General features: G+C 43.8%; 1 protein-coding gene across 1 annotated transcript in view; it reads right to left on the reverse strand.

Moving 5' to 3' along the window:
- The window catches only part of LOC123767588 (sonic hedgehog protein), a 165596-nt gene that overhangs the window by 21521 nt on the left and 128267 nt on the right, over positions 1-15808 (reverse strand). Inside the window, exon 2 of the mRNA XM_045757345.2 lies at positions 2135-2293. Within this exon, the coding sequence (XP_045613301.1) occupies positions 2135-2293 (159 nt within the window). The remainder of the gene's footprint in view (positions 1-2134; positions 2294-15808) is intronic.

Below are 15808 nucleotides of genomic sequence, written 5' to 3' on the forward strand. Positions count from 1 at the left end.
TTATCAGCTCATCCAGAGGGGTTTCGTCATCTCATGCCCATTAATCATTGTTGCCTTTCTTTGTCTTACAATCAGCATTATAATTACAGTTTCGGGTGTTCAAACTATTTTTGAATGGGAAGCCGGTCAACATGAATGAGAAGGCTTGAGGTCCTCTTGTCTTGTCCCTACCGGGATGGCGGTCACTGCAGACGCTGTGTGGTCCTCGTGAAGAGTCTTGTGATATCTTGGTATTCTAGCGAGCAGAGTATTGTTTTGGCTCTAATTATTGTTCTCGTGTGTTACTGGCATGCTAGCCAGCGTGAAGCTCTTTGTTCTGGTGCTTTTGTTATCCCAATCTTCTCCTCTCCACAATAACTCGTCCAGCGTCTTGCTCAAGGAAATTTAGCACTGATGATAGTTATTACTCCTGAAATATTTAATAAATTGTACAGTCTCTTAACAACAGTTCCATTCATTGTTTTAATTCGAAAATATATAACTTCGTGTTGGAAAAATTATATAAAAAAATATATAAGCAATTTTTCGTGAACCGGCATTCCACTTATTTCAGTATCATACTGGAGCTGCAGTAGCCATGAACAGTAGTCTACTGGAGCTACTACAGTAGGTACAGTAGTCTACGGAGGAGTGAGGTTTAGCTCGTTATGGCTGCCTAGCCTTGTACCTATTGCGTTTCAACCTAACTACTCTGGCTGGCTTTCAAATTCTTTGTCGAATCGTGTTTTAAAGTTGTGGATGGAGGTAGCCTCCATTACTTTCTCTGGTAGAACATTCCACTTGTTAACTATCCGTACAGAGTATGAGTACTTTCTTACGTCTTTTCGGCTCATTTGCGTTTCCAGCCTTCACCAGTGTCCTCTTGTCCTGCTTTCTCTCAATCCTTGTCCACCTGATCTATTCCCTCCTCAGTATCTTGTAACTTATAATCATATCACCTCTGTTCCTTCTATCCTCTACGGTTGAGAGATGTGTTTCATTAGCCTATATTCGTAACTTATCCCTCTTAGCTCTGGCACTAATCTACTTGTTAAATGATGTGTGCTCCAGTGTTGTGTATGGCAGTAATGTGTTGCACAACATTACTGCCATACCGGCGACCAGTGTTGTGTATGGCAGTAATGTGTTGCACAACATTACTGCCATACCGGCCAGCGTCACTATTGAAATTCACCACCACTTGCAAGTCATCCTTGGGCCGAGCAAGCCTCGCTCTGGGTCATCCATCTCGTCTTCCTCAAGTGGACTTGACTTTAGTGCTCCTCACCTCTCCAAGCCTTACTAAATTATATATATATATATATATATATATATATATATATATATATATATATATATATATATATGTCGTACCTAGTAGCCAGAACTCACTTCTCAGCCTACTATTCAACGCCCGATTTGCCTAATAAGCCAAGTTTTCCTGAATTAATATATTTACTATAATTTTTTTCTTATGAAATGATAAAGCAACCCTTTTCTCTATGTATGAGGTCAATTTTTGTTTATTGGAGTTAAAATTAACGTAGGTATATGACCGAACCTAACCAACCCTACCTAACCTAACCTAACCTATATTTATAGGTAAGGTTAGGTTAGGTAGCCAAAAAAAGCTAGGTTAGGTTAGGTTAGGTAGGTTAGGTAGACGAAAAAACATTAATTCATGAAAACTTGGCTTATTAGGCAAATCGGGCCTTGAATAGTAGGCTGAGAAGTGCGTTCTGGCTATTAGGTACGACATATATATATATATATATATATATATATATATATATATATATATATATATATATATATATATATATATATACATATATACATATACATATATATATACATATAAGTTGTTATTCACAACACTAAACGCTAGAGTCCAAACAATTTCACAAGAAGGATTTGAGGATGCATATTAAAGGCATGGAATTAAAGATCTCATTCAGGTAGCCCCTTCAGCACTGATCGACTTTACCTGTGACTGCCGCCTTGCACACCTGGTCTTAGTCGTGAATGTTGGCCAGTCATGGCCTCATTCTCTCCATCACTGACCGTGTTGGAGATGTATCCATAGTGACTTTACCCGTGGCATCGACCGCCTCTATGACTGACTTTATATACAAGGTTGGCAGCGACAACTGACCTTATCAGAGGTGGTGATGTCAAGGGCACGGCCCTCGTAGTGAAGACTGTGAGGGGCGTGGTGGAGCTCCTCGTCCCAACCCTCGGTGACCCGCACCTTCACGCCCGGCCACTGGTTCATGACGCTGATGGCCAGGGTGTTGAGCTTCTCCTTACACCGCTGCGGGGGAGACAAGAACAGTACACACCACATTAGTTACCCACCTGCCAAGGCTGGCGGCAAGATTTACGCCTGCGTCTGCCCATCCACCTGCCCCCTATTCCCCCACCCACCTACCACCCATTCCCCCACCTACCTCCCATTCCCCCACCTACCACCCATTCCCCCCACTTACCACTCATTCTCCCTCCCACTAACCATCCCATGCTCGCTCAAGCAGGATGGACCCCCTCTCTGGCTGGCCATTAAATATATCATAAAGCACCCACAAAACTCTATTAATTATCTGATTAAGTCGTTGCGCACTGCCAATGGCTTAGTTTTATCTAATGTTTTGGCATATACAATGTAATTTAAATTGGAAATTTGTGTAACAAGGTTTAATGTACTCGCAGATGTACAGCTGGGCTATAGCTGTCAGCCAAACTTGCGTCATAATGCTTAGCGATTAGTGCAAACACTCAGTCTTAACTGTTTCACAAAGGAAAAGTTAACTTGAATTATGATAACATGAAACGTAAACATTGACATTATTCAGTCAGGTTTATTCTTATTACAGTGATAACACTCTAACACAGAGATGTCATTACAGTGGTAACTGTCTAACACAGATGTCATGACAGTGGTAACTGTCTAACACATGTCATTACAGCGGTAACTGTCTAACACAGATGTCATTACAGTGGTAACTGTCTAACACAGATGTCATGACAGCGGTAACTGTCTAACACAGATGTCATGACAGTGGTAACTGTCTAACACAGATGTCATGACAGCGGTAACTGTCTAACACAGATGTCATTACAGCGGTAACTGTCTAACACAGAGATGTCATTACAGCGGTAACTGTCTAACACAGATGTCATTATAGCGGTAACTGTCTAACACAGATGTCATTATAGCGGTAACTGTCTGTCACAGATGTCATTACAGCGGTAACTGTCTAACACAGATGTCATTACAGCGGTAACTGTCTAACACAGATGTCATTACAGTGGTAACTGTCTGTCACAGAGATATCATTACTGCAGTATCTAACAGAGATGTCATGACAGTGGTAACTGTCTAAGCCATGTGTCAAGTCTCCAAATCCTCGTTCCCCACATGGACGTCTCCCACAAAAGATGTCCTCTTGATTTTGGTTGACTTCTTCCAGTCGTTTTATGGGTCCAGTTGCCTAAACTGTAGCGCGTGTTCTACCCCCCCCCCCTCCCTAGGATCCAGGTAAGGATGGCATGGTGCTGCGTGTGTTTGAGTATGAATAAGTGGTGAACAGGTTGACTAGCGGTGTTTTATCTGTGATACAGGCAGTTGCCTGTTCACACATGCGGTTAAACACTTAATTCCCACATTAACTAATGACGCTTATCCGTCGCGATCTGATACTGATTAATTTCCCGAGTAATGGGAGTTAAAACGTCGACAAGCGGGCGGGTGTGTGTGTGTGTGTGTGTGTGTGTGTGTGTGTGTGTGTGTGGTGTGTGTGTGTGTGTGTGTGTGTGTGTGTGTGTGTGTGTGTGTGTGTGTGTGTGTGTGTGTGTGTGTGAGGTGTGTGTGTGTGTGAGGTGTGTGTGTGTGTGTGTGGTGTGTGTGTGTGTGTGTGTGTGTGTGTGTGTGTGTGTGGTGTGTGGGTGTGTGTGTGTGTGTGTGGGTGTGTGTGTGTGTGTGTGTGTGTGTGTGTGTGTGTGTGTGTGTGGTGTGTGTGTGTGTGTGTGGTGTGTGTGTGTGTGTGTGTGTGTGTGTGTGTGTGTGTGTGTGTGTGTGTGAGGTGTGTGTGTGTGTGTGTGTGTGTGTGTGTGTGTGTGTGTGTGTGTGTGTGTGTGTGTGTGTGTGAGGTGTGTGTGTGTGTGTGTGTGTGTGTGTGTGTGTGTGTGTGTGAGGTGTGTGTGTGTGTGTGTGTGTGTGTGTGTGTGTGTGTGTGTGTGTGTGTGTGTGTGTGTGTGTGTGTGTGTGAGGTGTGTGTGTGTGTGTGAGGTGTGTGTGTGTGTGTGTGTGTGTGTGTGTGTGTGTGTGTGTGTGTGTGTGAGGTGTGTGTGTGTGTGTGTGTGGTGTGTGTGTGTGTGTGTGTGTGTGTGTGTGTGTGTGTGTGTGTATGTGTGTGTGTGTGTGTGTGTGTGTGTGTGGGAGGGAGGCGCGTAGGATGACCTCAGCAAGGTTGTTGTTGTTGTTGTTTAAGATTCGCTACTTGGAACAAAAAGTTCCAAGTAGCACGGGCTATGGTGAGCCCGTAGTAGACTTACCTGGCACAGGAGCGGGGCTGTAACTTGCTCAGCAAGGTGAGGGTTAGGTCATTACAGGACTTGGGAGCCCAGGTGAGCCCTCACCTCACTCGTCATTCACCTTACTCATGACTTCCCCCCTCACCTATGAGTTGCCTTATTCGTCGCTCTCTTCATCGATAATTTACCTCGCCATTAAATCTCCCTCACTCAACACTCGCCTCATTTATCACTCGCTTCACTCATCACTTACCTCATTACTCACCCTACATCAAATAACCTCACTGCTCACATTATCAGTGGTGGGAAATACCTCAAGGATGACCCCGCTCATGTGCCTCTGTAACCCTTTCCACTACAGCCCACAAGATGGGTATGGGGTGCATAATAAAGGAATAAATGTTCTGTTCCCGCCTTCTCTCAGCGTGACACCAACCTCGACCCCGCCCTCTCTCCAGGGCAACCACACCCTTCCTCAATGGTGACCCCCTTACTTGAAGGGTGAACTCGCCCACTTACACCAAGCCTCAACCAATTTTGGAGTCTTGAGCCCAATTTCAAGGTTAACCTGCCGGTTGATTTCATGGCGTAAAAACAGCGATTGCCTTAGAATTGAAAGAAGTCAATTTCACGCAGCCCGAAACCGAGTAGTAGCCCGAGTACGCGCAGCCCGAAACGCTGTGTGTACAAGAGGGTAAATACTGTACTATGCTATGTATTCTCACAAACCCAATGTACCTTCTTGTATATAAATAAATAAATGAAAAGATAAAATCTTCAATGGGTATTGGCACACGCTGAAGGTAATGTTTTTATAACTACTTTTAGAATTAGAGGTTTTATTCGTATCAACTTATACTCATTGTCATAATTAGTGCTTGACAAAACAGGTGTTCAGCAGTCTAAATCCAACTTACATTTTGAGCATAAATTTAAAATATTTAACTTGCAATTTGAATGGTGAGATAAAATGGTAAAGTCATGTGTAGCTTACCATCAGAGCGGCGAGACAGTTACTGGGTCAACATGTATCACAACATTAGCATCAGACTTTGAAGAACTAATGCATATTAGTGGCTTTATGTGTTACGCAACCTCTCTACCTACAAACTAATCACTGTAATGTTTTATGTATAGTTGATAAAAATAATTCTTCTTCTTCTTATTATTATTATTATTATTATATATACCTCATGTTAGGCGCCCACACCAGAAGAATACGAATAATACTCGTAAATAAAACCCAAGTGCTAAAATATTGTATTATAATACATCACTTGTGGTATAATAGTTATACCAAAAGTGAGGGGCCGGCTGCCAGATGCATCAGGGCTGTCTGTGGTGAAGGACTGGCGCTAAACGAGAATGAGAATGTGAACTATTAAACCGGAGCAAATCCATCTGTTGGTGGGTATGGTTGCTTCATTACCCGAGGCGAGCCATCAAGCGCCGCAGCTTGGGCCTCTATATCTCAGCTAATGGGTACACGAGTGCGCGAACAATACTAATAGCCTCTCCGTGTTCACTTCCACCTACTGCACTTCCTATTTTGGCGGCTTTGGCGAGCCTAATGCTACCCCGCAGCTCGTTGGTTATCCCGCTCTCTAAACCTCTTGTTTATTAAAAGTGACTGCAAGACGTATATTCAGCACGCGATTTATTCATTGAATAATAATTCTTTGATTTGTTCCTTGAATAACAAAAACCACTTGGCATGGCGTGGGGCAGTGACCTGGTGGGAAACCTGTGTTTTCACGTTTTAGATTCAGCTACTCAGAACAAACGTTCCAAGTAGTACGGGCTATGGTGAGCCCGTAGTGGACTAACCTGGCACAGGAGCAGGGCTATGGAAGGAAACCTGTGACCTCCAGGTGTTTATATACCGCGCGGGTGCCGCACATCTCACCTATGGGTAGTCCTAGTTACCCACAGGAGACTAAAGTCTCAGTTGGACGTCAGTTGAATGTCTCTCAGACGCTCCACTATTGTAGGGGTTCAGTAGCTTGGTTCATGGAGCTACGGTCTTCCGCTTTCGGGATCCGTGGTTCGAGGCTTCTACGGCCCAAGTGAATGTAATGTTACTATTCACGTTTACTGTGCCATATTTATGTATATTTATCATAACTTACAGCAAATTAGACACGAATGTTCCCAACCTTTCCTCAATGTTTGATGAAGTTGACATAATGATTTATAAATTAAAATAGGCGAGAGCTCCGGAAGTCTTGTTTCTGTCCCCCTGTGAGTTTACGGGAACAAATTCATACATAAATAAATACGTGTTGTGACAATCATACTATTTGCACTCTCCACTCAGTTTCCACCTGTGTCCCCTTGTTCGCGTACCACTGAACAAGGTGCCACTGTACTCACCTAGTTGTGCTTGCGGGGGTTGAGCTCTGGCTCTTTGGTCCCGCCTCTCAACCGTCAATCAACAGGTGTACAGATTCCTGAGCCTATTGGGCTCTATCATATCTACACTTGAAACTGTGTATGGAGTCAGCCTCCACCACATTACTTCCTATTCCCACACACTGTGTGTGTATGTGTGTATGTGTGTGTGTGTGTGTGTGTGTGTGTGTGTGTGTGTGTGTGTGTGTGTGTGTGTGTGTGTGTGTGTGTGTGTGTGTGTGTGGCGAGGAGCTCCGAGGCGACGTGTGGAGCGCGGGCCGCGGGGTGTCAACAATACTGCCAACTCCCTCCTGTAAATATTTTGACCCCGGCCTCCAGCTGCCTCGTGCCGCCCATTGTGCAGACCTCCGCCCACGGCCCCGACCCCCCCTTCCTTCCGCCCATTTTATATGCCTTCTGCTGCACCTCCGTCTTTACTGACACAATCCATGCTGGTACGGAACAAGATGCCTTCTACATTCAAGTCGTCCGCTTAACATTTGTACTTTCTTTCGTAAATTATATTGCATATCCTTTTGCCTCGGTGAGAAAAGTAACGTACTCTGCTGTCTTCTGGAACACTTAAGTTTCTTAACCCATAAGCAATTAGGGAATTTAGATTTTGTCCTCCCTTTTATGTCTTCTCGTGAAGGTCAGTGAACATTGTACGCCACACAGAAAAGGTCGCTGTTGACTTTTTCCTCTTTTCTCGATACCAACCACGGTCTCAGAGAGGAAAAGTCCTGCCTCATATACTTAATGAATTTCAATGACAAGGTCACAAAGATACGTCAAGAAAAGACGGTTGAGTAAACCTCGTTTTTAGATCACGTAAAGGCTTTACATACTGCTCCTCGCTAACAGTTAAGGCACAGCATGCAGAGAGAAGCAGGAAAGTAACTGAAGTGGGGTAAAATAATAGACTAGACTGGAAAGAAAAGAATAAGCAAAGATAACGGGGGATATCGCTGAATTAGTGAAGTAGTTTTAAACGTAACAAATAGTTCCCGAAGGATGGGTCCTACTACCATTTCTGTTTCTAATTTATGTGAAAGCCCTCCCCGAGGAGTGAGCTCGTACGTGTCAATGTTTGCAGATAACACAAAACCCAATGAGGAATGTAAAATCCCAGGGATGACTGTAGAGAATTACAGAAAGACCTTAACAAACATCAGGAGTGGCCAGACAAATAGCTGTTAGAGTTCAACTTCAATCAACGTCAGTTAATGGAGATGGAAAAGGGAGATAAGCGACCAGAAGGAATTTACGCCATAAAAAAGGTAACTACAGGAATCTGGAAAAAAGAACTTTGGTGTTGAGGAAATCCAGTACCAAGAGCAGAGGCACACATCAACAGGACAACATTGGCAGCATATGGGAATCAGGGAAACATTAAAATGTAATTTATAAACCTAAATAAGGCCTCTTTCAACATTATATATATAGCCTATGTGAGGCTAATACTGGAATATGCAACACCAATAGAGAATCACACCATGAAGCAAAAAACTAAACTCTGACATATGCAGGGTTTTGCAACAAGATTTAGTTCTGGAATTACGAACACTAATCTAAGAATGCAAGTTAACTGAATTTAATATTACAACCTGAGAGGAGAGCAGAAACAGAGGGGAATATGATTACTTCATACAAAATACAAGCACAGGCCCTTTAACTGAATATGAAATAGAACAAAATGATAAAGGTGGAAGCTGGAAGTGCAAATGAATATAACTGGTAGATAATATCTGTACCCTGTAGTGGTGGTCAACAAGCTCAATAGCCTGAAGAAGAAGTCGTGGAAGCCACCTTCATCCACAATATTAAGAACACTACCAAGAGGTAGACTGTAGCAATAATTTAACCCACCACCAGGTATATCAAGTGCTACACCTCATTGCTCTGTGTTCTCTGCTTGGAAAATACTGTTAGGTAAGAACATCCACCATCACCACCATCACAACATCCATCACCACCACCGCAACAACCTCTTATCACCACCACAACACCATCACCACAACACCATCACCACCACAACACCACCACAACACCATCACCACCACAACACCACCACAACACCATCACCACAACACCATCACCACAACACCATCACCACCACCACCACAACACCATCATCACCACACCATCATCACCACCACCACCACAACACCATCACTACTACCACCACAACACCATCACTACTACCACCACAACACCATCACCACCACCACCACCACAACACCACCACCACCACCACCACAACACCATCACCACCACCACCACAACACCATCACCACCACACCACCACCACCACAACACCATCACCACCACCACCACAACACCATCACCACCACCACCACAACACCATCACCACCACAACACCACCACCACCACAACACCACCACCACAACAACAACACCATCACCACCACAACACCATCACTACCACCACAACACCACCACAACACCACCACCACCACCTCCACAACACCATCACCACCATACCATCACCATCACCACTACCACCACAACACCATCACCACCACACACAGCGCAGTGGCTGAATATTAGCTGATGTTTATGGTGTCTAGTGATTAGTATGCTGCATAAACTAACCCGCCAGAAACCAATAATTACTACCTGCCTCCTCCTCCTCCTAGTCTTTCCTCCCCCGACGACGATTGGTCTCTCATCGGCCACCCCGACCCTCTCTCTCTCTCCTGCCCTTCACCCCCCCTCCCCCGCTGACTCCACACCTGACTGACTCCACACCTGACTGACTCAACGCCTGACTGACTCTACGCCTGACTCCACACCTGACTGACTCTACGCCAGACTCCACACCTGACTCCACACCTGACTGACTCCACACCTGACTGACTCCACGCCTGACTGACTCCACGCCTGACTCCACACCTGACTGACTCTACGCCAGACTCCACGCCTGACTCCACACCTGACTGACTCTACGCCTGACTCCACACCTGACTGACTCCACGCCTGACTCCACGCCTGACTCCACACCTGACTGATATTTTCACCCAACCTCACCTCATCTCACCCAGCCTCATCTCCCAACCCTCCAACTCCACAGACTCCTCCCCCCCCCCTCCCTCCCCACTTTCCCACATTTTCACAAAAAGAGAACCAGGTATTTTAAAGGCAAGTGGTTAGTCGCTGTGGTTAGCCGAGTTGTGTCGCTACACATCACATTTGGGGAGAGGTGAAGGATCGTGGTGCTCGCTCGCTGGCAACACCACTAACGACCCAACGAGCCACCAATGACCCGTAATGACCGTAGATGACCTGGACGCGGAAGAAGGGTAGTGTTGTGGGCGTGAGGGGAGAGCAGGGCAAAGCCTAGACATTAAATTAATTTTAATGGTCATCTTCTTTAGTTTTGTTGATGGTTGGGAGAGACTGTGAAATGATGTAGTGATGATGCCGTGTTAATGCCCAATACTGACTTAAACATTTCGTATCAAGACGATGATGATAATTGCAAATTAATTGCTGTTGTACATCAATCAAACATCGTTGATGTCTGCTGTTAACAGCGGAATGTGTACGAGAGGATAGTACGGCTTTTGTTTAGAGATTCCTTTCGGGAAGGAGCATGTTCCTGACACGTTATGTTCCTGTGGTTGATAGATGTCGGGGTGAGGCCACTTGACACACTAGCCAGGATCGCGAGCATCGACTTTTGATATGCTCAGGGAAATATGTTCTCACATTTCAAGGTATGATTCTGGGAATTGCGGAGTAGCCAGGTGGGATTTACCGACGTTGAGGTGCAGGTTCCAAAACGCCTGTCAGGCACAGTTCTCCACACACCCTCAAGTGTGGTTCAAGGCGCCCAGATATAATTTACCAGAGGTTGAAGAGTGTGGCCGTGAGCTGCGTGTGTGGGTCTCACGGAGCAGCGGTTGGCGGCGCTGTTGTGTCGGCCCTGAGTAGACGATCCATTATGGGACCTATTAAAGTCAAGTACCTGTGTAGCCCCCAACAACTCTCCCTAGGGGACCCCTCCCAGCAGGACCCCTTCCTCAGAGACCTCCCATGGGACTTCCACCGACACGGTCCCACCTATGGCCTCCTCTGCCAGGAAGCCTCGAGGATATTTAATCAAAAGAAGATCGTGTCATTGGACCTTGTCTTTCGGGGACCTTCTCAAGTGTTTGTGACCTTTAATGTGTGGTCTAATATTGTCCACATTTTGTGTATATTTGTTTTATTTCAAGCAGATGTTAAATTGTGTTTACACACAATATGCGAACATATATATGCGAACAAGCTTGAATGGTCCCCCCCCAAGCCAATATGCAACTGAAAACTCCACACCCCAGAAGGATTCGAACCCAGACAGTCAGGAGCACAATGCACCATGGCATACCTGGTTCTTTAACCACTCGACCACCGTGACTGTTCAAAAGACATTGGTAGTCGAGGCTATTTCCCCAACATCCCGACAGCACTTGGTGGTAAGCTTGGGCATAGATATTTCATCGAATCACCTCACTTTGTGGGGCCACGTCAGCAACACAATTGCGATGAAATTCGATGTCGGTGATTCGGTGAAATATCTCTACCCAAGCTTACCAACAAGTACTGTCGGGATGTTGGGGAAATAGCCTCGGCTACCAATGTCTTTTGGTAGGCGAGGCTACCAAAAGAGGCTACTTTATGTAGCCACACACACACACACATAAAGTAGCCTTTATATGTGTGTGTGTGTGTGTGTGTAATATATATTTGTATCTATATATAATATTAATTTTCGTCAATAACTGGCTAATGGGTAGCTATAAACACTTAAACACTTGTGCCGGATGAAATTAGGAACTTTTCTTTGGTCATGCTGGAGATATTCTTGGCAGCATCACTTACACTGAGCTTGTGCAACTCCGGCCAAGAAAATGTAATGCCTGAAGACATAAATGAAAGCTTCCCTTATCGTTATTTGAGAGTTAAAGATTTTTGAGCCACAAACTGCGGAAAGCAACACTGCCTCGTCAACTCTTCATCAATGTTAATTTCTTGTAGGCGGGGTTCAGAGATCTTGGAGCGGGCAGTTTGTACTCCAAACAGTTGTGTTCTAATCAGTTAGTCATGTAAACAATTGTGTTGTAAACAGTTAGTCGTATAAACACTTGTGTTCTAAACAGTCAGTCCCATAAACATTTAGTGCTCTAAACAATCGGTAGTCTCTTCATTCATATCCGCGAGTATAGACAACCTCACCTGTGTTGATCTCCAACATAATCTACACAATTCATCATTAGCATCTTTATTAACCCCCCAACACAAATATTTTCTTGTGAACAACCTCATCCCTCTCTGCCCCTCTTGTTTTATTATTATTATTATTATTATTATTATTATTATTATTATTATTATTATTATTATTATTATTATTTACATTGACCATGAAATATGTCTATATAGTATTGGCAACAGGATATTGCCACTAACTCAACCTAGACGTTGTCAGTAACGAGCCGCCCCAAGCTCGTGCAGACTGGCCGCTATTATCATTTAAATTGAGTGGCAGAAGTGATACGGAGGAAGAGGAGCAGAGGTGTCTTTCAGTGGCCTTAATGTTCTCCAGAAACAATGGCAACTGCTCTCTGTCACTGGTGTTTCAGGCACCCTAGGTTTATTTAATAAGTGCATATGTGACATACTAATTGATTGTGAATATTTTAGTTTACCTTGAAAATCTTCATAGAAAACACCGACCTCACCTAACCTTCTTAGTATGTTAAGATAAGCATCTTAATGCTTCTTATTTACAATTATTACTTAACCTATCAACGGTATAGGTTAAGTAACAATTGTAAGTAAGAAGCAATAAGACACTGTAACTAGCACTCAAAGACACTAACAAGCACAACAAAGACACTGTAACTAGCACAATAAAGACACTGTAACTAGCACAAGAAAGACACTGTAACTAGCACAACAAAGACACTGTAACAAGCACAACAAAGACACTGTAACTAGCACAACAAAGACACTGTAACTAGCACAAGAAAGACACTGTAACTAGCACAAGAAAGACACTGTAACTAGCACAACAAAGACACTGTAACTAGCACAACAAAGACACTGTAACTAGCACAACAAAGACACTGTAACTAGCACAACAAAGGCACTGTAACTAGCACAAGAAAGACACTGTAACTAGCACAACAAAGACACTGTAACTAGCACAAAGGCACCGTAAATGTCAGAACAAAGACACTATATCTAGCACAATAGAGACTGTAACTAGCAGAAGAAAGACTGTAGCTAGGCCAACAAAGGCACTGTAACAACTCAGCGGGGACTTTAAGGGCGGTCCACTACTCTTGAAAGCTTCACCGTCAGAGGCCAGAACGAGTTTGTCAGCGGTCTCACGTCCAACACCGTGATGTGAATGGTAATGATTACGCATAAAACATCGCTTTATTTTGATTTATCTATCGCCTGTTCCAGCATATATTAGTCTGCCCGAATGATCGCCTGTGAGCACACGGGGTTACCATCTCTAGTAAAGTAGCGAATGTGTGTGTGTGTGTGTACTCGTCTAGTAAACTCGCCTGCTAGGTGAGTGTGTGTGTGAGTGTGTGTGTGAGTGTGTGTGTATGTACTCGCCTAGTAAACTCACCTTCTAGGTGAGTGTGTGTGTATGTACTCGCCTAGTAAACTCACCTGTTAGGTGAGTGTGTGTGTGTGTATGTACTCACCTAGTAAACTCACCTGCTAAGTGAGTGTGTGTGTACTCGCCTAGTAAACTCACCTACTAGGTGAGTGTGTGTGTGTGTGTACTCACCTAGTAAACTCACCTGCTAAGTGAGTGTGTGTGTGTGTACTCGCCTAGTAAACTCACCTACTAGGTGAGAGTGTGTGTGTGTGCGTTTATCTATCAGTTATTAACCAACTAATCGTACAGGACCGGACGTGGGTTCCTGGGCCCGGGAACCCATGTCCTGACAGAGCCAAGGAGCCATTGCAGTCGTGTAATGCAATGACTGCCTTTATCGTATTTGTATTTAAAACTATGGATAAAAGTATCTTCTACTTATTCCCATTCATATGATTTATCTGCGGGTCTAGCTTCCTTGTGTGTCCTCTCATTACGTTACTGTACAAGCTAAACATCTATTTCTGTCTATTTCATTGATGCCATTGAGTATTTTTGTATATTTGGATCATGTCCCCTCTGTTTTTTCTTTCTTACAGTGTCAATAGGTTTAGAGCTCTCCGTCTGTGGTTGTAGCTCAGGCCCTTCAATTCTGATACATTCGTGAAGCAAAGACTTTTTGAAATGGGGAATGAGGCTTGTACTGCATACTTGATCACCGGTCGTATGTATGCTGTATGACGTGATCTGAAGGTTTTCCTGGTGTTTGCTATCTTAGCATACATTTCTGAGGTAATTCTATTTATGTGATCCTCCCGTGTTACCTTGGGTGATATGTCTACTATTACATTCTTTTCTTTCACTGATCTTAGCAGGTTCCTCACAATGTGCATATTTTCTTCTTCTGGGCTCCTTACTTATGTCCCCATCTTCATGAACATGCACAAACCTGTGTTAAAGTCACATTATCACTTGTCTGACCATTCCTGCAACTTATCAAAGTCTTTGTGGAGTCTGCTGCAATCCTCGCGAATACTAGGGATAGATGGCTCATAGCGCTGATCCTCACAGCACTCCACTAATGAAATTCCTCATTCGGGTTTTTATCCCTTTTATTGTTACACTCTGTTACCTGCCTATTATATACATTCCAACCCAATTTACTACTTTACCAGTTACTTTGGCATTGTTCCCTAACCTGCACTGCAGTCTCTTATGTGGGACTGTCAGATGCTATCTGACAGTCTAATAGTAAGCAGTCCGCCCACTCTTCCCTTTCCTGTCTGGGCTCCGTCGTAGAATTCCTAAGGTTTGTTAAGCATGACTTCCCTTCTTTGAACCCGTGTTGGTGTTTTAATTTGAAGTTAATTATCTCTTGGTGTTCCAGAATTGTTCTCTCCGTTGTTCCCTCGAGGTCTTTGCAGGGTTTGTATGTTTGGGTTATTTGTCACTAGCTGAGTGGTTCGTGTCTCTTGTCTATCTTGCATAGTGCAACCCATTCTCGCACTTTCGTATAGTCAATATTGACTTATTAAATACGTGCATATGTGACATACTAATTTATTGTGACTATTTTAGTTTACCTTGAAAAGCTTTATAGAAAACACCGACCTTACCTAACCTTCTTAATATGTTAAGATAAGCATCTTATTGCTTCGTAATTACAATTATTACTTAACCTATTATAGGTATAGGTTAAGTAATAATTGTAATGACGTGGTATGAAAATAATTCCGGTTTTCGGGCACAGGAAGCCTTTGAATGTATTAGTATTTAGGCTTGTGTGGAAGTCCTCCCACAGTAAAACTACTGACCTTCTCCAGGATGCAACCCCTTCGACAGTTGCCTAACTCCCGAGTACCTATTGACTGCTAGATGAACCGAGGCATTAAGTGACACGAAACGTGCCCAACAATTTCTGTCCCGCCCGGAAATCGAAACCAGGATTCCCGATTGTGATTCGAAAACGAAGCCAAATGTATTACCTGTGTGTTTTTCTTCCATCTATTTGGCACCATCTATCGTGCCCAATGATGCCTTAGAGATTATTGCGAGAGATTAGGTCTGCCCGAAACGCTTTGCGTAATAGTGGCTTTAGGCATTGTATGTACCAGCTCTATCTATAAACCTAGCAATTTTTTTAAAAAATCTCTTGTATGTATGTACCTTGCCTGAATGAACATTTATTTATTTATTATTGCGAGTGGCATGCACAGCAGTTGGCGAGCATCTTGTAAACGCTATGGTAAGATCCTGGCAGAACCGATAGCTTTTGTTTCGT

Source organism: Procambarus clarkii, chromosome 67 (assembly GCF_040958095.1).
Source record: "Procambarus clarkii isolate CNS0578487 chromosome 67, FALCON_Pclarkii_2.0, whole genome shotgun sequence".
NCBI lineage: Eukaryota > Metazoa > Arthropoda > Malacostraca > Decapoda > Cambaridae > Procambarus > Procambarus clarkii.